The sequence below is a fragment of the Fukomys damarensis genome, unplaced genomic scaffold (assembly GCF_012274545.1).
Source record: "Fukomys damarensis isolate Sample0158 unplaced genomic scaffold, DMR_v1.0_HiC HiC_scaffold_14, whole genome shotgun sequence".
Taxonomy (NCBI): Eukaryota; Metazoa; Chordata; class Mammalia; order Rodentia; family Bathyergidae; genus Fukomys; species Fukomys damarensis.
The window spans coordinates 49,665,560-49,686,263 of NW_022900926.1; the positions used below are offsets into that span (position 1 = coordinate 49,665,560).

Below are 20,704 nucleotides of genomic sequence, written 5' to 3' on the forward strand. Positions count from 1 at the left end.
ATTCATTTATTCCTTTAATGCACTTATTGAGCACCTGTTTTATGCAACACTATTTTAAGCACTGGAGATACAACAGTAAACTAAAAAAAAAAAAAACACCTTTATATGGAGCTTATATTCAAGTGAGAGAGGCAGGTAACAGATTAGCTAAATAAACTATGTCAGATAGTAAATAAGGCTTAGGGAATGAGGATGTAGGGTATAAAGATAAACATATAAATAGTGTAGCCATGGAAAGGCCTTATTGAAAATGAGAAATTTGAGAAGATACCTGAAGAAAGTATGGGATTAATCCTCAAAATATCGGAGGGAAAATGCTATATGGTAAGGGTGAGCTGACATCTAAAAGGAATAACATGGAGGCCAGCGTGGTGCCAGGAGAGTAAATAAAAGGCAGAGTAACATTAGGAGAAGTCAGGAAGGTCTAGGGATCAGAGCAAGGGGGCCTTAAAGTCACGCTAAGAATTTTAGCTTTTAGCATGAGAAGTCATTTAGGAGTTTAGAACAGAAGAGTGGCCTCTGCATTAGGTTTCATTAGGATCACTCTGCAACTGAGGAATGAAAAGTGATAAAACTGGAAGCAAAGATCAGTCAGGAGGCTATTGTCATAGTCCAGACAGCTAGTGATGGTAGTTTGGACTAAGAGAGAGGCAGTAGAGCTGTGAGAAGTGGATACATTTTGGATATGTTTAAAAAATAGCAAGTTGGAATTGGATATAATAGAAAGAGTAAGAGATGCTTTAGAAATTTTTGACCAGTGTAACTGGCAGGATGGAATTGCTTCTGATTAAGATGGGAAAGAATAAGGAAAAAGCAGGCTTTAGAAAGGAACTTTGGGAGCTTAGTCTAAAACCTGTTAAAATTAAGACATTTATCAGCTATACAGAGGGCATAGGGGAGAGGCGTGAGGTGAAGGTAGAAATTTGAACATCATCAGCACATAAATGTTATTTCAGGCTGAGAAACTGTGTGAGTGAGTGTATTACTCACTTTTCAGAGAGAAATCTGAAAAGGTCCTAATTGAGTTAATTCACTTTCTGTTGTTGCAGTGACAAACTATCTGAGATAAACTCGTTTTGGTTCACAGTTTTAGTCCAAGGCCATTTAGCCCTGTGGAAAGGTAGTAGTGCATAATGATGGGAAATACATTTTAGAAGGAAGCTTACTTCATGGAAGGCAAATCAAAAAGAAAGAGGGAGAGGCAGGGTCCCTAAATCCTCTTCAAGGTCAGGCCACCAGTGGCCTCACTTCTTTCTTCTAGGCCTTATTTCCTAAAGGGTATATCATCTTCCAGTAGCAGGCTGGTGATAAAACCTTTAGCACTTGGCCTTTGGGGTCATTTCAGATCTAAACCATAATATTCCCTCTTAATCCCCAAAGGCTCGTGTTGCTATCCTAATGTAATATGAATTTAGCCTATCTCTAGAGTCCCCAAAGCCTCAACAATTCTAGTAGCACTCCAAAATCCAAGCTGAAACTTTCCTTTGAGACTCAAGGCAAACTTTTATCTGTGAGCCCCTATAAAAATCAGTGAACAAGATAAATACTTCCAAGATGCTATGGCACAGAGTAAACATTCCCATTCTAAAATGGGAGGAATAAGGGCACAGATGGAAGGATTGGACCAAAGCGAGACTGAAAGAAGTCAGGGAAAACATTAAATCCTATAATTTCATATCTGGCATCTGGGGTACATAGAAGTACAAGGTGAGCTCCAAAGGGACTAGGTAACCCCCACCTCTAGTCTTTCTGGCTGCAGCCCACCTGCTTCTGTCTTCATTTGGCTGTGTTTATTGGCTGTGGTTTTCCTTCGCAGATAATCGTTGGTTTCTGTAACTGTTGGGTCTTCATTGCAGCTTTGGTTTTATTCTCACAGCTTCATTCAACACACTCTCAGGGGCTGCTTGTAGTGACTCTAACACTGCCATACACTGCCTTGTCTCCAAGGATTTCTGTTGGAATCTTGTTGGAAGCCTCCACTGATCCCATTCTTGCATTCTGCATGCCTGCAGACTAGCATCATGTGGACAGTGCCAAAGTCTGCCACCAATCGAAGTAGTAGCCAGGCCATTCTGCCTGGGTCATTGCAGTAACAGAACATGGAGAATCAGATCCCTGTAAAACAATTCTTTGCATAGCCCTATACAAGAAGAGTGTCCTGAGCCTGTCTTCTCAAATAAAAATCTTTGAGGTTCCAATGGGTGCAGTCTTGCTAATTCCTAAGATGCTCTCAAGACATCTTTCTTCTTGTCCTGGTGTAAAACATGTGGCTTCTTTTTAATGGTGCCAATGTTTTTGGAAATTGTACCATCCTTGGCTGCAACTTTAAATGTTTTCCTTTCTAACAAAATTTCAAGTTTTTCCAAACTTTACGCTCTGTTTTGTTTTTTAATTCCTTATTTTCACTGTAAATCTAGCTGGAAACAGGCAGCAATATCCATACCACAACCTGAATGTTGTGCTGCCTTGAAATTTTCTTCACCAAGTAAGCTGATTCATTACTTTTAAACTCTGCATTCCATAAAATGTCAGAGAATCAACAAAATGTAAAGTTCTTTGCCAGAATCTAATACAAATGGCCTCTAGCCCAATTCCCAATTCTTTATTTTTGTCTGAAACTACATCAGCATGGCCTTTTTCATTTCCTATCTTTATTCCTTTTATTTCTTTCTCTTGTCTAATTGCTGTGGCTAATGTTTACAGAACTATATTGCACAGGAGTAGTGATAGCAGATATCTTTTTCTTGTTCCTAATTTTAGTGTGAAGGATTTCAGTTTTTGACCATTTAGTATGATGTAGGCTGTTGGTTTTTAATAGATGGCTTTTATTAGGTTGAGATAATGACTTTCTATTTGCATTTTCTGAAGGGTTTTTATTATGAATGAGCATTGGATTTTGTCAAATGCTTTTTTCTGCATCCGCATGAGATGATCATATGATTTTTGTCCTTGGCTTTAATAATATAGTGTATTACATTTATTGATTTACATGTTGAACCATCCCTGCATCCCTAGGATGAATCCCACTTTGTCAGGGTGTATGATTTTCTTGATAATGTGCATTCTCCTTGCCAGTGTCCTTATGGAGGATTTTTGCATTCATATTCATTAGGACGATTGGCCTACAGTTCTCTTTCTTGGTTTGGACTTTCTGTGCTTTAGTGATCAAGGTGATGCTTGCTTCCAGGAATGAATTTGGGAATATTGCTTCCCTTTCAATTTCATTGAAGAGTGTAAACAGTAGTGGCAATAGTTCTCTAAATCTCTTGTGGAATTCAGCAGTGAAGGCATTAAGACTTTTCTTCATTGGTAAGTTTTTAATTATGTTTTCAATTTCATTGATTGATATTGGGTTGTTTAGAATTCATTCAACTTTGGTAACTCATATATATCTAGAAATTTGTCCATTTCTTCTGTGTTTTCGATCTTATTGGTGTATAGGTTCTCAAAGTAGGTACTGATGATCCTCTGGATTTCTGGTGGGTCCATTTTAATTTCACCCTTTTCATTCCTAATTGCATGGATTTGGGCCTTTTCTTTCCTTTTTTTGATAAGGTTGGCTAAGGGTTTGTCTACTTTGTTTATTCTTTTGAAGAACCAACTCTGTTTCATTGATTTTTTGTATCGTTCTCTTAGTCTCCATTGCAATGATTTCTGCTCTTATCTTTATAATTCCCTCCTTTGTGTGTGCTTTGGGTTTTTCTTGCTCTTCTCTACTAGAAGGTTAAATTTCAGCATTAGGTTCTTTGTTTCACCTTGGTCTGTTTTCCCAATAAGAGTATTCACTGCTACAAATTTCCCTTATAAGACTGCTTTTATTATGTCCCACAAATTCCAGTATGTTGGGGCCAGGGATTTAGCTCAGCGGTTCAGTGGCCTGCCTTGCAAGCACAAGGACCCAAGTTCAATCCCTGGTACAAAATAAATAAATAAATAAATAAATAAATTCCTATATGTTGTATTGGCATTACTATTTAATTGTAGAGCTGTATGATTTCTTCTTTAATTTCCTCTGTGACCCATTGGTTGTGAGAAGTGTGTCTTTCATTTTCCAAGTGGTTATGAAATTTTTGTGTTTCTTTTGCTATTGATTTCCTTCATTGCACTATGATCTAATTATATACAGGGGATAACTTCAATTCCATTGCATTTACTTAAACATATTCTATGAGCAAGTATGTGGTCTATTTTGGAGAATGACCTGTGTGCAGCAGAAAAGAATGTATCTTCTGATTTTGTGGGGTGGAACACTCTGTAAACATCTATTACGTCTATTTGTTAAAGAGTGTGGTTGAGTTCTAGTATTTCGTTGTTGATTTTTTTTTTTGTCTAGTTGATTTGTGACAGTGAGGTATTAAGTTATCCCTCTACTATTATATTAGTGCTTATGTGATTTTTCTTGTCCATTAATATTTGTTTTATATAGTTAGGTACACTAGTATTCGATACGTATATATTTATGATTGTCATCCTTTCCTCGCAGATGATTCCGTTTACAAGGATGTAGAGGCCTTCTTTGTCTCTCTTCATTAGTCTCAGTTTGAAATCCATTTGATCTGCAAATAGGGTTGCTTCTTCTGCTTTTTTTTTCAGGTTCCTGTATTGTTTTCCACACTTTCACTTTTAGTCTATGAGTTTATTTTTCAATTATGTTTCTTGTGTGTGGTATATTATTGGATTTTACTTCTTGACCCATTTTGCCAGTCTATTTCTTTTGATTGGTTAATTGAGACCATTAACATTGATGTGTATAACTGATATGCATTGACTTACCCTTGTCATGATCTTTTTCTTTTGTAGGATTCTCCCTCTTTACATTTAATTTCTTGTCTTGCCTGATGGATTCATTCCACTGAGCTTTGTGGGTTTGTGACTTTCACTGTCTTTTCCTAGAATATTGTTTAAATATTTTTGGAGTGCTGGTTTGGTATTCATTAAGTTCCTCAGGTGATCTTTGTCATGAAAGCATCTTATTTCTCCATTGACTTTGGTTTTTTTGTACCAGGTATTGAACTTGGACTCTTGAGCTTGGGAGGCAGTGGTGGAGCCAAAACCCCAGCCTTCTCCATCAGTTTTGAAAGATAGTTTGCAGGGTACATAAATCTATGTTGGAGGTTATTTTCTCTTAGGGCTTGAAATACTTTGCTCTGGCTCTTCTTGACTTGAGTGTTTGTGTAGAGAAGTCTGCTGTTTTTCTGATGGGCTTTCCTTTGTATGTGATTTGTTTCTTTTCTCTAACTGCTTGTAGAATTTTGTTCTTCTGTTTGCTTTCTGGAATCTTGTCTATTATATTCCTAGGTGTAGATTTTTCAATCATGGCCAGTTGGAGTCCTATATGCCTCACTTATCTGTATTCCTTTCCCCTGATTGAGAAGTTTTCTTCTATTACTTCTGTGAACAGTTTTTTTATGTCATTTGAACTATCTCCTGTTTCTTTGTTGACTCTAATCAGTCTTTGCATCATCTAGCAGCTGCTGAATTGATCACTAGTGCTCCCTTGCTAATTGTAATAAATCTTTTCTTTTCCTGGTCACTAATCACAACTCTTTCTTCTACATCTGATATTCTATCCTCACATTGGCTCATTCTGCTGTATAAACTTTCAATTGAGTTTTTAATCTCCTGGTATGTGTTTGTATCTGTTTTATGAATTCCATTTGTCTTCTATGCTGGGATTCCATCATCTTTCTAAGCGCCTCTATTTTTTTATATGTGTCTGCTCTGTAGTTATTAATCATTTATTTAACTATGGATACAACATCTGTTGTTATCTGAGAAATTATTTCTCATTTTTTGCCAGATCCTCTTTCCTTGTCAGTTCAGGGAGTCCAAGTGATTGAGTATCATATTGTTCCCTCTTGTTGGCCCTTGTGCCTTTGGTGATCTGGACGTCTGGTTTTGAGATTTGTTTAAGAGTCTTTTTATTTCAACCAATACAGTCTATTGCACCTTTATTGAGGCTACTCTGCTCTCCCAGTGGGCTTCAATTCTCAACAAGCCTGAGAGAGGCTTTTTCTCTGCTGCTCACCACTGGACCAATACCTGGTTTCAGAATGATGGCCTTCTGTTTCCGTGTGTGTTTTCCATGTGGGCTTTTGGCTGAGGGGTGAGTGCCCAACTTGCTGGTGTCTGGGTGGGGCCCTTGCTGGGGTCTGTGCACTTACACCAATGTTATATTTACCTTAGCTTTTGGCCACAGCTTTCTCACACCTATACCTTTATAGGAACCCCTATCCCTACCTAGCTGATACAACTTTTGGCAACTTTGGCTACAACTTGGGAGCTAAGGAAAGGCCATCCATCTTTCAAAGTCCATCCTGGACACTATCCACTTAATAACACATCAGCTAATGCAGGTGCTCTCCTTCTGTTGAGCCTCCCTTTTGTCTCTGGTTCTCTAAGCAGGCCTTTTCTTGATCCTAATTTTAGTAATAGTCTCAAGTACAGATGGACGCTGATTTACAATTATTTGATTTTTACAACACTAGGAGAAGAATATGAATTCAGTGGAAATTGATAAACCCTTAGCCAACCTTATCAAAAAAAAGGAAAGAAAAGGCTCAGATCCATGCAATTCAGGATGAAAAAGGTAAAGTCACAACAGATCCAGCAGAAATCCAGAGGATCAGCAATACTTACTTTGAGAACCTGTAATCTAATAAAATGGAAAACACATGCCGGGCGTGGTGGCGTAAGCCTGTAATCCCAGCACTCGGGAGGCTGAGGCAGGAGGATTGCTGTGAGTTTGAGACGAACCTGGGCTATACAGTGAGTTCCAGGGAAGTCTGAACTACATAGTGAGACCCTGTCTAAAAAAAAAAAAAAAAAAAAAAAAAAAAAAAGGAAAACAGAAGAAATGGACAGATTTCTAGATACATATGAATTACCAAAGTTGAACAAATAAGATATAAAAATTCTAAACACCCCAAATACAATCAGTGAAATTGAAAATGTAATTAAAAATCTACCAACAAACAAAAGCCCAGGTCCTGATGGATTCACTGCTGAATTCTACAAAACATTTAGAGAAGAACTACTGCCAAAACTCTTTAAACTTTTCAATGAATTGAAAGGGAAGCAACATTTCCAAATTCATTCCTGGAAGCAAGTGTTACTTTGATTACAAAACGAGGGAAAGAGCCAATCAAAAAAGAGAACTAAAGGCCAGTCTCCATAATTAACTTAGATGCAAAAATCCTCAGTAAGATACTCAGAAACATAATACAGAGGGTCATTAAGATCATACACCCTGACCAAGTTGGATTTATCCCAGGTATGCAAGGATGTTTCAACATATGTTAATCAGTAAGTGTAATACACTATTAACAGAGCCAAGAACAAAAACCATATGATCATCTCTATAGTTGCAGAAAAAGCATTTGACAAAATTCAGCACCCACTTATGTTGCAAACACTGCAGAAAATTGGAATAGTCTTCATCTCAACTTGATAAAAGCTATCTATGAAAACCCAACAGCCAACATCATATGAAATGGTTAAAAACTAAAAGCCTTTATGCTAAAATCAGGAACAAGACAATGATGTCCACTATCACTGCTCCTGTTCAATATAGTTTTTGAAACATTACCCACAGCAATTAGATGAGAGAAAGAAATAAAGGCAATAAAGATAGGAAAGGAAGAAGTTAAACTGTCATTATTTGTTGATAATATGATACTCTATATAGAAGACCCAAAAAAGCCCGCCAAAAGACTTCTGGACTTAATTAGCAGGTCCAATAGGGTAGCTGGATACAAGGTAATGACTCAAAAATCATTTGCCTTCTTGTACACAAATAACAGACTCATTGAGACAGAAATTATGAAAATAATTATTTTCACAATAGCATCCAAAAAATGAAATACCTAGGCATTAATTTAACAAAGGAAGCAAAAGATCTCTACATTGAGAATTACAACATTTTAAAGAGATCAAAGAGCATATAAGAAAATGGAAAGATATCCTTTGTTCCTGGGTAGGAAGAACCAATATAGTGAAAATGGCCATACATTCAAAACTGCTATACAGATTCATTGTAATCAGTATTGAAATCCCAACAGTATATTTCACAGAACTAGAGAAAACAATACAAAATTCATTTGGAACCAGAAGAGACCTAGAATATCAAAAGCCATTCTAGGCAACAGAGATACAGCAGGGTATCGTAATCCCCAACTTGAAACTATACTACAAAGCCACTGTGATAAAAACAGCATGGTACTGGCAAAGAAACAGACCTGAGGATTAGTGGAATAATTTAGAAGATGCAGAAACAACTCCAAACATACTCAGCTACCTCATCTTTGATCAAGGAGCTTACCATCTTCACCGGAGGAAAGATACCCTCTTCAGTAAATGGTGGTGGAAAAACTGGATTTCAACTTGCCAAAAATCAAAACCAAACTCCTATCATTCACCATGCACTAAACTAAAATCAAAGTGGGTTAAAGATCTAAATATTAAATCAGAAACACTAAACTTGCTGGAAGATAAGGTAGGCAGAACTCTTGAAGACATTGGCATAGGAAAACACTTTATGAACAAATCCTCAGTAGCATGAAGAATCAACAACTGGGATCTCATCTTTTTGAAAACCTTCTGTACTGTAAGAGGAACCACCAGCAGAGCTGAGACAACCTACAATGTGGGAAAAAAATATTACCAGCTGTTCCTTAGACAAAGGACTACTATCTAAAATATAGAAAGAACTAAAAAAAAAAAATCAAGCCCTCCAAAATATAAAGATCCAATTCAAAAATGAAATAAACAGATATTTCTCAGACAAGGAAGCAAAAGCAGCAAATAAATTTATGAAAAAATGTTCCACATCCCTGGTTATTTGAGAAATGCAGATGAAAACAACACTGAGATTCCCCCTCACTACAGAAAGAATGGTTGCTGTCAAGAAATAAACCAATAAATGCTGGTGGGATTGTGGGGAGATAGGAACTCTTCTGCACTGTTGGTGTGAGTGCAGATTGGTGCAACCATTGTGGAAATCAATATGGAAATACCTCAAACAACTAGGATTGAAGTTCCATTTGACCCAGCTGTTTCTCCACTGGGTATCTTCCCAAAGGAACTAAAAGACTCATGCCACAGAGATATATGCTCATCCATGTTTATAGTGGCACAATTTGTAATAGCTAAACCTTGGAAACAGCCCAATTGCCCATCAACTGGAGACTGGATAAAGAATATGTTTTTTTTTTTGTTTGTTTTTTTTAAATGAGTACTACTCAGCCACAAAGAACAAGAAACTAGAGACATTTATATCTAAGTGAATGCACATTGAGGACATACTTTAATTGAAATTAATAGGACATACATGTAAATACCATATAGTTTGTCTGGTATGGTAAACTAGAAGTGTAAAAAAGGGTCAAAATGTATAATTGATATTTTGTAATAGGGAGAAAAGGTCTAAAAGTATTGGGCAAATGGGGGGAGGGGAAAAGTTAAAAGGGAAGGGAAAATAAGAGAAAAGGAAAAAAATGGAAACAAAATCCTTATAAATAGGGAAGGGAAAAGAGAGAAGGGAGGCTAGGGAAATGGGGAAAAATAAGAACCAAAATATGTCATGTAAAGGTACATGATTCCAATAACGAATGTAACTGTATTGTATATCTAAATTGTACCAATAAAAAATATTTAAAAGAAAAAGAAAAAAAAATCTACCAATAACAAATGCTGGTGGGGTTGTGGGGTAAAAGAAACCCTTCTTCATTCTTAGTGGGAGTGTAGACTGGTGCAATCACTGTAGAAATCAATATGGAGATACCACCAAAAGCAGGATTAGAAATCCTGTTTGACTCAGATATTCCCCTGCTGGGTATCTTCCCACAAAAATTAAAAGAATCATACATAGTGATATATGTGCATCCATGTTTATAGCGGCATAGTTTGTAATAGCTGAAATTTAGATATAGACCAATTGCCCATCAACTGGAGACTGGATAAAGATGTGTTTCATTTTTTTTTTTTTTTATAAAATGGAGTACTACTCAGCCATAAAGTACAATAAACTAGAGACATTCATAACAAAATGGATGCATATTGAGGTCATATTCTTAAGTGAAATAGATAGGGCACATGTGTCAATACTGAATAGTTGCTCTGGTGTGAAAGTGTAAATAATGATCAAAATTTAAAACAGATAATGTGAAATAGGGAGGAAAGGGCCAAAGGAGAGGGGAAGTTGAAGGCATAGGAGAAAGTAAAGAAGGGAAAGGAATAAATATGAGAAAAGGAAAAAGTGGAAACAAAGTCTTTTGAAATAGGTAGGGGTTGAGTTGTTGAAGGGAGGGCAGGGCAATCGGGGGAAAAAAAGAACCAAGATATATCATGTAAAGGTACAAATTCCCAATGTTGAATGTCATCATATGGAACACATAAAATGTATCAATAAACTTAATGAATTAAAAAAAACTATGGTAAATACAAGAACACAATGTTCTTATTCAATTAGACACAAATAGGATTTAAAGTAAGGGTGAATTAGAAGAAAGGGATGATATTTCTAAGGCTAAAAACCAGTACCTGTATTCTTGGATACCAGACATTGCATAAAGTGATCTACATATGGAGAGTCAATCTAGAAAAATAGGTTAGGTCTATCTTTGTTGAAGGATCCTTCACAAAATAGCAAGACCATGAGAGCTGTGATAAAGTAAGTTTGTAGAGATGGAGTGAAAAGAAAAGCAAAAGGTAAGAAGAGCACTTCAGTGTCTGTACGTTCATTGCAAGAAATGACATGGACTTGAATTAAGTATAAGGGAAAATACACAGTTGGGCTGATCGGAACTGATTCATTTTTTTTCTCTCACTCAGTTTATTGGTACATTTTAGGTATACAGTACAGTTACATTAATCATTGGGAACTTGTACCTTTACATGACAGATCTTGGTTCTCATTTTTTCCCCAGACCCATGCCCTCCCTTCACCCCCTCCTACCTTCCCCATTTACAAACACTTTATTTCCTTTTTCTCATATTTTTTTCTTTTCCCTTATTACCTTTCTCCTACCCTTCCCACATTCCCTACATCTTTAGCCCTTTTTTTTCTATTTCACATTGTTAATTATATCTTTAGGATCTTATATACCATTATAGTTTTTCACACCAGAGAAACCGGTATTTACACATATGTGATGTATTTATTTCACTTAGGAGTATATCCTCAATATGTATCCATTTTCCTATGAATGAATCTAATTTCTCATTCTTTATGGCTGAGTAGTATTCCATTTTATGGAACTGATTCATTTTAAATTTAATATAGCAATCAGGAAAATAGTGTATTTTCTAATTCAAGACAGCAAAATAGAATCTAGATGACCTGCATTTTATCCTAAGCTCTTCACTGAAGTGTAGAAACAGAGTCCAAGAGGCCTAAGCCTCTGTTTTATCTGAGACAGAAACCCAGGGGCAGTAGACACTGCCCTCTTTCTCCCTTTCTACAGTCAGGTTGTTGACATCTTCTCATTTTTCATGTACCACTGCATTTCCAAATAACTCAAATTTCTTGATCATTAAACTTGTTAAATACTGATCCCATTGTTAATTGTCTTACAGATTCCATTGTGATTGGATTTTGGGTCGGTCTTGCAGTTTTCGTGATTTTCATGTTTTTTGTGCTGACCTTGCTGACCAAGACAGGTGCCCCACATCAAGAGTAAGTCTGGGCTGTTTGTGAATGTCTGCTATGCTCCGCTGGGAACTGAGGAACCACAATCAGGGCTGGGATTGCTTCCAGTGAGTGTAGAGTAGAGGCAGGTTGTAGATTTGATGTGTGAAGTGGGTTTCCACTTTCTTCCTGGCCTTTTGTTAGTGTTGCCTTGTGAGATTGGTTCTTGGCCCTTTCCTGCAGTCTTCATGCTGATCCAGGCCTGATATTTATATTGAAATGTTGGTTAATTGGAATGTATTTTTTCATTACTCTGGATAGGATTTAGATGACTTTCTAGATTAAAAGGGGTGAAAAAAGATGGTGGCAAAATAAGACGAGAACTAGTTTTTAAAACTATTTCAAAAAGCAGAGAAGTAATTGTTACTACATACTCAGTTAAACCACTTACTGACAATAACTGAGTTAAACACAGTTTCCTTGAAACTAGCATAAAAAAGTAAACTGCAGATTATCTAATTCTCATCATTACGTCACTGGTCTGGTTTTGAACTGGAGAAAGGAATTATTAAGTGAAGAGTATTTGTGAAGGACGGTTTCTGAACACTAACATCAGAATATATGCGCAGTTGTGGTTTTAAAAAATTCAGAAGTGTCTTAAAGAATATATTTTTATACAAATCCTTCAAAAAGAAAGCAAAATAATATGTTGAAGTCTTTATTAATTGGTCCCACCAGGTAACAGATAGCTTGCTCAAATTGGCATAACAACACCTGCTATTGAGGCTGTGGGGGAAAAGGAACTCTTCTATATTGTTGGTGGGAATTTGAACTAGTACAACCACTCTGGAAATCAAAGTGAAGATTTCTCCAAAAACTAAACATAAAATTTGTTTTTTTGTTTGTTTTGTTTTGGCTTTTGGTACCGGGGATTGAACTAGAGTCCTTGCACTTGCAAGGCAGGCCACCGAACCACTGACCTGAATCCCCAGCCCTAAACATAAAATTCGTATTTGACACAGATAACCCCCATGTAGGTATCTTCCCAAAAAAGAGTTTAAATCAGTATATTACATGGATATATGCTTACCCAGGTTTATAGAGGCACATTTTATAATAGTTAGATTTGAGAAATAGTTGATACATCCATTAACAGATAAACAGATAAAATGTAGTATTTATATATAATGGAGCACTCCTGTGCCATAAAGCAAGATAAATGAAGAAATTTAGATAAATGGATGCAACTTGAGAACATAACATTAAGTGAAATCAACAAGATATATAAGATTAAATATCTTATGGTTTCTCTTACATAAGAAATTCAAAATATATGTATATAAATAACGAGCAAAATAGAGGATAAATAGGAAGTAAGAAGTTCAGATAAATCTCCAAGTTACCCATTCCATTGTTTGAAAAATATATGTATATGCTAATTTGTTTCATTTATACTACTAGTTTCTTTCAGTTCATTGAAAAGAAAGTTTTCTGCTATTATCTGTTTCTTCTCTATAAGAGAATCTTTTTTGACTATATCTTATAATCTGAGTAATTGAAGATAATGATACACAGTGCACTAATTGTTGTTATTCTCTCATTAAGTCATTAAATTTTATTTAAAAAACAAAAATGATTAAAATATTTTAAAAAATAAAATAGAGGCTGTGGGCAGGGAGAAGGGAAGGGCCCTAGGTTCACAATGCTGAGGAGACATTTTAGATCTCATGATTGAGATCATGATTGAAGAAGCCAGGAATGAAATTCAGGTCAAAGGACACAGCTGGTCCAATGTGACCTCTAGGAAGTAGCCACAAAATAAAGAACTAGATATCCTGCTGCTGCTTTTTGTCATCTCTCATCCAGCAGCCAGAGGCTCTGTCAAAGTCCAGTTTACCAGAGTACTTAGAATGGGGAGAGTTGAAAGAGACGCATAGGAGAGGGAATGGAAGGAATTTCTCACAGATTCTAACATTTTACACCCAATATCCCCTTCACTCCTCAGAGCCTGGCAGCAGCACGGCCTTCATCTAGTCAGTTAATGGCCTTAATAGAATGATACTCATCTCCCCAAACAATAAATATTTCCAGTGCGCTAGAACTGCAGCTCTTCCCTGGGGCTCCAGCCTGGGCCTGCTGTGCAGATTTTGAGCTGGTCAGCCTCCACAGTCTCGCAAGCCAGTTCCTTAAAATCTGCACACATGCAGACCAACATACACATATCCTGTTGACTTTCTTTCTCTGGAGAACTCTGATTATTTCACTTCCAAATGGTATGTGTCATGGTGACCCTGGGTAACTTAGATTTGCATTCCTAGTATTTCAGTTGGCAACTTACTTTTACCACTAGATGATCTCTTTTTTTGGCAACAGATCTGTATGATTCTCAGACACAAAGCAGCAGTCAATGGTAACCTGCATGCTTCTAGCAAGGTGAAAGAAGAAACTATTATATTTTTAATAAAATAATGGATCATCCCACGAGGCCACTCTCTAAATGCTTTTGCACAGTCTGAGGAGGCATAAGCTATAGCCCTGGGAGGGAACGTGCAATAGGTTAGGTTATAAGGCAGTAACAGTTGCTAGAATCACAGTAAAACAAAACACAAGTTGATTCTTCCTTTAACTTCATCCCTGCCAGGGTTGGCAAGAGGCAGACAGAAACTCTTTTTTTTTTTTCTTTTTCTTTTTTGGTCTTTTGAGACAGGGTCTCACTATGTATTGAGACTGACTTGGAACTCACTATGTAGCCCGGGCTGGTCTCGAACTCACACCGATCCTCCTGCCTCAGCCTCCCGAGTGCTGGGATGACAGGTGCGAGCCACCACCAGACAGAAACTCTTCTGTTGAGATTTGTACTGTCTGCTCCCTTCAGCCTCCTGGGTTGATGTGACAGGGGAGGAAAGCACTGGGGATGTCAGCCTGGGAGTGTTGCTGGCCTCTTCCACAGCACTTGGTTCCGAACTGGCCACGCCCAGTTGATCACCCTGGTAGGGGAGGGTAGTCCTCTGTGTGTCTAAGAGAAGCAGATATCCCTGAGCATAAGGAAAATAGATGCAGAGGGAGAAAAACTACTATAAAGCTGACATAACCTTTCTTACAAAGCTTTTAGGCTTAAGGCACAGCTTTGCTGGGGATTATTTTTTCTGTAGAATGTTTGCTGGTGTGGAAGGGGGAAAATCTCGTATCTGATGCTTTTAGACACTCAGGATAAAGAACCATTTCCTCCTGCTGCTCAGCTAAGGAGCCATTTACTACAAATACTGTCTCTTTAGAGCATTATGGCCCCATTATCATAAATCTGCCAGGATTTACAATTTTATATTGAATATTTTGAACTTCTTAAAAAATTAGCAAGCCTCAGACATCATATACTTTAAATATCCTCAGTTTGTAGCCATTTCTAAGTGCTCCTCATCCAGGTAGGTGTGTTTTTACAGGTTTTTGTATGGCCTTATAAAAATGGGAATCACATTTTACCTGAATTGTAATTTACCTGAGTATAGCACTCAATAAGGGATAGGTATGTGCAACTAGACCTAATAGAAGGAAAATATCATTGCTTTTGGTGTGAAAAATGAAAAGTATAAATAGGTTTCAAATTGTATAATTCATAATGTGAAATAGAAAGAAAAGGGCTAAAGGAGTAAGGGAAATGGGAAGGGTGGAGGAAAGGAAAGACGGAAAAGAAAAAATATGAGTAAAGAAAAAAATGGAAACAAAGTCTTTGTAAATAGGGAGGGGTGGAGGGGGTGAAGGGAGGGCAGGGGTAGGGGGAAAATAAGAACCAAGATATATCATGTAAAGGTACAAGATCCCAATGATGAATGTAACTGTACTGTATACCTAATGTACCAATAAACTCAGTGAAAAAAAAATCAGTGCTTAAAATCTTTGATAATGACCATGGCCCCAGAACTAGCTGGTAAAGGGCAGATAGAGTGAGTGGTTGCAATCAATAAGTAGAACATCTATTTTATGTGTCTCATTTAATTTTAAAGCTTTCCTCAGCAGTTAACTTTTAATTCCACATCATTCAAGAGGTGATTACTGAGTGCACATCAACTGCTGGCCTAGCAGTGTGCCAAGGATAGTTCCGAGGTGGCAGAATGTTTTCTGCACCATAAGCACTGACATCTCCTTGAATTCAGTACTTCTAGTGAAAGTAATCAAAAGCTATTACCATACAGAAAGATTAGGGCTTATTGTCCTAAATGTTAGTAGTGGCTATTTTCTCATAGAAACTTACACCTTACTTTGTCTTTATTTAGCTTAAACAAATTTTAAATGTCCCTGAAAGTGACTACTGGAATTATGGGACAATTCCAGGCTGGTCTGCCCACCATTTTTAATGAGTGGGTGAGGACCATCATTGGCAGACAGAAACCGAGCCCACCAGCACACATTTCATTTGTAAACACTCTCATAAGTCTTCACCAGCCCTAGGGGAATTGTTGAATGTTACCATTGCGGTCCCTCTGCAGGTGGAGATGTGTGGAGTCTGTCCTCCTGACTTAATTGGTCTTTCTGTCACAGAAAGATAAATATGGGGGAGGCTGTGCCTCGCATAGTAGTCAGGGCTTTGGAAAAGCTCTGAGAACTGTTCAGCATGTGGCATTCCCTAACGCATTCCCTTTGAAGGATACAATAGTGAGCAAAATGTGTACATAAGTATATAGGAGAGAAAAGACCATCCATAAACAGCTCTGATATGAGGCAGAAAAGGGTGCACCCTATAAGAGGTCAGGAAAATACAGCAGAACTGCAGAGGATGGACAGATTCCTTTCATTGCGAATTAGAGTCTCCATGGAAGTAGTGGAGTTGGAATTAGTGAAGAACTTGAATTTAGTAGAGGGTGGAAGGACTTATTGGGTAGAAGGAAAGCACAGAGAGAATCAGTCAGCTCCTGTGTTGCAGGACTACAGGGAGAGCAAGGGAACTGGAGGGAGAAGACACTGAGAAGCCCAGGTGGGGTGAGAGTAGCAGGTAGGGATGTCAGGCAGAAGAGGTCAGGAGTTAATGAACATTTGTGGGCATGAGTGGTGTCCTGGAGACTAACACAGTCATTGTGCAGGTGTTCAAGGATTGGATGGGTCCTCCTGTAAATGATTTCTGTTCAAGTACAGAGAATTCCACAGGTACAAAGAATGAAGACAAAGAGAACAGTCTGAACAGTTTTTATTCTGGGGTTGGAGTGATGTAGCAGTTTCTAGGTTACGTCCAAACTGAAAATGAGGCGTACAGAGTCCCACCTCAGTGGGGAAAACATGGCTTTGAGGCTGTCTCAAAATTAACAGGTATAGCCTTTTAAACCTTAAGAAGACACAGAAGAACTTGCCAACACACTGGCTAGATCTCAATTTTATCATGACACACTGTGGAATGAGTGTGAACCTGACAAAAGTAAGTAAAGGCACTGAAACGCTTGGTGAATATAAATTTTCTGAGAAATATTCAGTCTTTCTGGTTAATAGTTGTAACATGTTATTACTTGCTAGCTCAGTCAACGTCTTTACAATTCTCATTCTTTCAAGTGTCTGTTGAAGCTGTGGCTTTGGTTTCAATTATAAGCATAGTTAAAGTGGAATTGAAGATGTTGGGATTTTGTGATTTTGGGTTTTTATAGGTTTTAAAGCTATGAAATGGCACATTGATTTTAAGCTCCTTTACCTGCTATAATACTTGTAGGTACTGGTAGGCAATTATTTTTCCACAGGTCTCAGAATTGAGAACATGAGGCCACAACTAGCCCTTTTCTCTGTCATGGGAACATTCATCCTATGGATTAGAAACTGGGTCATAAGATTAGAAAGACATCCTAAGAACAGTGTATGTGTTTCTTTACTGAAAATTGAAGGCAATATGCAGCTACAGTCTTCTTGGGTGACATTTGAGATTACTAAGTCTCAGATTGCTGGCACATTCATCCCTGGTCTTGAACATTTTTTAAACCCAAGTAAAGTGTCAGTTGTGGAAAAAGTCATTTACTGGAAGACAAAGACCACTCAAATTTGCATTAAAGCACATGTTTAGAGTTTCATTATCTCTGAATTCTAAATAAATGGCATAGTGAATGAATATTATACTCATGTGTAAAACTTAGATCTTCACAACAGTTGTTTAGTGGGTAATGAAATTAGTTAAGCAGTTTTATTATTTATCACCAAGGCTTCTGAGAGGAATACCTTATCTGATGTTACGGAGGTCGTCATACTAGGAGATGATCTGAAATTCTCTCCCCCCTGCTGGCTGCAATGCAACGCTCCTAGGATTGCTGACCTCTGAACTCTGATTCTTGATAATTTAGAGGTTAGCGACGTATATCAGATTGCCCACACCTGTCAATTGAATCCATTCTCCCCTTCCTGTTAAGAATTTGGTTATAAGCACTTTGTGTTGAGTGTTGGGAAAGAAATTTAACAACAGGAATCACTGAGATTACCTATTCATTGAACATAATCTGCACAGCCTGGTTTTGACAAGTTCTGTTCTGTATTTGAAAACATCTCATGCGGTCTCACTCTGGAAGACGTGAATCATCCCTTTGTCCCAAGTACCCATCCTGTAAATGCTACCCACCCTGTGATAGTTGAGATCCTTGTCCTCCTGGGTTCAGTTTGTAAAGTCTGGTGGTAAAGGAAGTGGGGCTTCAGGATTTTTGGTTTAACTGTGCTTTCTTCCCTGCACTTATCAGACTGATAGTTATTTTATTCACTCATTCACGCCTTCATTACTATTCACTGCTAATTTGATTTTGGGTCTTTTGGGGGTTTTTGTTTTTGAGACAGGGTCTCTATATAGTTTAGTCTGTGTAATCCAGGCTGGCCTCAAATTCATGGCAGTTCTCCTGACTCAGCCTTCTGATAGAGCAGATTTAAGAATCCACTGAGGCATACCCATATATGCGCAGCATATTGGAGGATTCTTTAACAAAGTATCTGTCTTTAGGATAATCCAGGAACTCTCATCTTGGGGCATTTGTCTTGAGTTAATTTGTACATGTTCAAAAGTGGTATCTCTCATTTCTGATGTTTTTCTGTCTGCTCTTCAAAGGACACTCAGTGGTGATTAGTGGAAGTAATGGCTGCCCGATATGCAGGAAAAAAAAAAACAAAACAAACTATGACCCTGTGGGTAAATAAGCTGTAATATTTTATTTTCATTTTCTTTATAGCAATATAGAGTCTTCAGAGAAGAGATTCAGAATGAATAGCTTTGTGTCAGATTTTGGAAAACCCCTGGATCCAGACAAGGTATTTTCTCGCCAGGGCAACGAAGAGTCTAGATCTCTCTTTCACTGCTACATCAATGAAGTGGGACACTCGGACAGGGCCAAAGCTGGTCACCAGACCACGGCTATTGACAGTGCTGCGCAACTCCAGGAAGCCATCAGGGGCAGCAGGAGGGCAGAAGAGGAGCTGAACAGGCTAATGAAGTTTGACATCCCCAACTTTGTGAACACAGACCAGAACTCCTTTGGGGAGGATGATCTTCTGATTTCGGAACCACCTATTGTTCTAGAAAATAAGCCAGTTTCCCAGACTTCACACAAAGACCTGGACTGAGAAACATCTTTGTGTCTTTCTGAAGATATAGGTTCTGTCTTTATATAACAAGAAAGCTCCATTTGCCAAATTGTGTGTGTATGTGAGGGAGTCAGAGAAGGGAGCCTCCCTCAGAACACAGCTGAAGGTTTTCATTGTTGGTGTTTGTTGTATTTTGTTTGCCTTTTAATGCATTGGGGTTTATTTTTTTGGCGGGGAGGAAAGTTTGGGGGGAAAGATATTTGCACTATCTCATATTCCTTGTTGAAAAGTTGGCCAAAAATGTTAGGACCTTGAATGAAGATTAGCATATCACATTCTAATCTGGCTCTGCTACCCTCTTGCTCTATCATTAGCAAATTGCTTTGTTTCTCTGGGCTAAAACAGTTTTAGTGGTCAGTGACGTCTGCAGTAGTTGATCTCCCCTAGCTGTAATACTTGGTAAATGTATGACTTTGCAGCCATGGCCAACTGAGGTATACATAGAGCAGTATAAACGAGGGCACTACCTCCTATCTCTTGTTGGATCCCTGAATCTATGTACCTTCAGCTCAATCCTTAATGGAACCACACTTTAGTGAGGTGATCTTTACTCCCTCAGTACTCATACAGTCACTGTAGTGAACATTTCTGCTGAATTTTGCTGTAACAGTTCTTTAGAAGCTCTCCAACCACCCATGCTCAAACTTAGGTATAGCTAGCTCTGTCCCCCTCAGAGTGAATACCAATTCATGGTATATCACATGACACCTCTGTCCACAAGAAATGTAGGGAAGGTTGTCATCTGAACCAAGGGGAAGCTTCTGTGTGTCTTTGTGTTGGTGTCTTGGTGTTACATTGCTGTGCCATTGGCTTTAGAATAGGGAAAATATTATTTGCCGTGCTGTCTATGCAGGTGATGGTCATATGGTTTTGAGCTGAGATGGTCAGTGGATTTTACACACCAAACTAACACATTCTCGGGGTGGCCTAGACTACATTAACATGAGAGCATCACAGTTAATTTCATGAAGTGATCAAACCTACACACTGGTATTGGAATCAACTTGGTTTTATACACACAGTTGTATGCATGGCCATTGCTAATCTGGGGTGGGCAACTGTCATTATGAATTTGTTTATCACCTATCTGCTTAAGCTACAAAATAAATCTATATGACCGCACAAGAATTTTCTCTGGTTATTTCCAGAATCTAATTTTTTTATTTTTTAAACTAGTCCATGTCTGTAGCTCCCCATAACTTCTTTGAGTGGAAAGTGCTGGCTATCATTTCTGAGATCCTGGTAATCACAATCATGCATGAGATTTTATTGAGGAATTATTTCCCTGGGAAAATTTTATTTTTAAAGAGTCTAAGCGGTACAACAAAGCATGAGATATTTAGTGTAATTAGAACTATGTTAGCAGGGCATAATGGTCCATGCAAGCAATCCTAGCTACCTATAAGGTTGGAGGGGAGGATCCTAAGTTCAAGGCCAGCCTCAGCATTATAGCAAGAGCCTGTCTCAAAATAAAAAGGGCAGGAGATACAG

General features: G+C 37.9%; 1 protein-coding gene across 5 annotated transcripts in view; it reads left to right on the forward strand.

The window, feature by feature from the left end:
• Mrap2 (melanocortin 2 receptor accessory protein 2) overlaps nucleotides 1-20,359 on the forward strand; it is a 40,882-nt gene extending 20,523 nt beyond the window's left edge. For all 5 annotated transcript variants that reach the window (XM_033763370.1, XM_033763371.1, XM_010631159.3 and 2 more), the window contains 2 exons: nucleotides 11,575-11,674; nucleotides 18,802-20,359. In XM_033763370.1, the coding sequence (XP_033619261.1) occupies nucleotides 11,575-11,674; nucleotides 18,802-19,192 (491 nt within the window). In that variant the 3' untranslated portion in view covers nucleotides 19,193-20,359. The remainder of the gene's footprint in view (nucleotides 1-11,574; nucleotides 11,675-18,801) is intronic.
• Nucleotides 20,360-20,704: the final 345 nt, after the last annotated feature.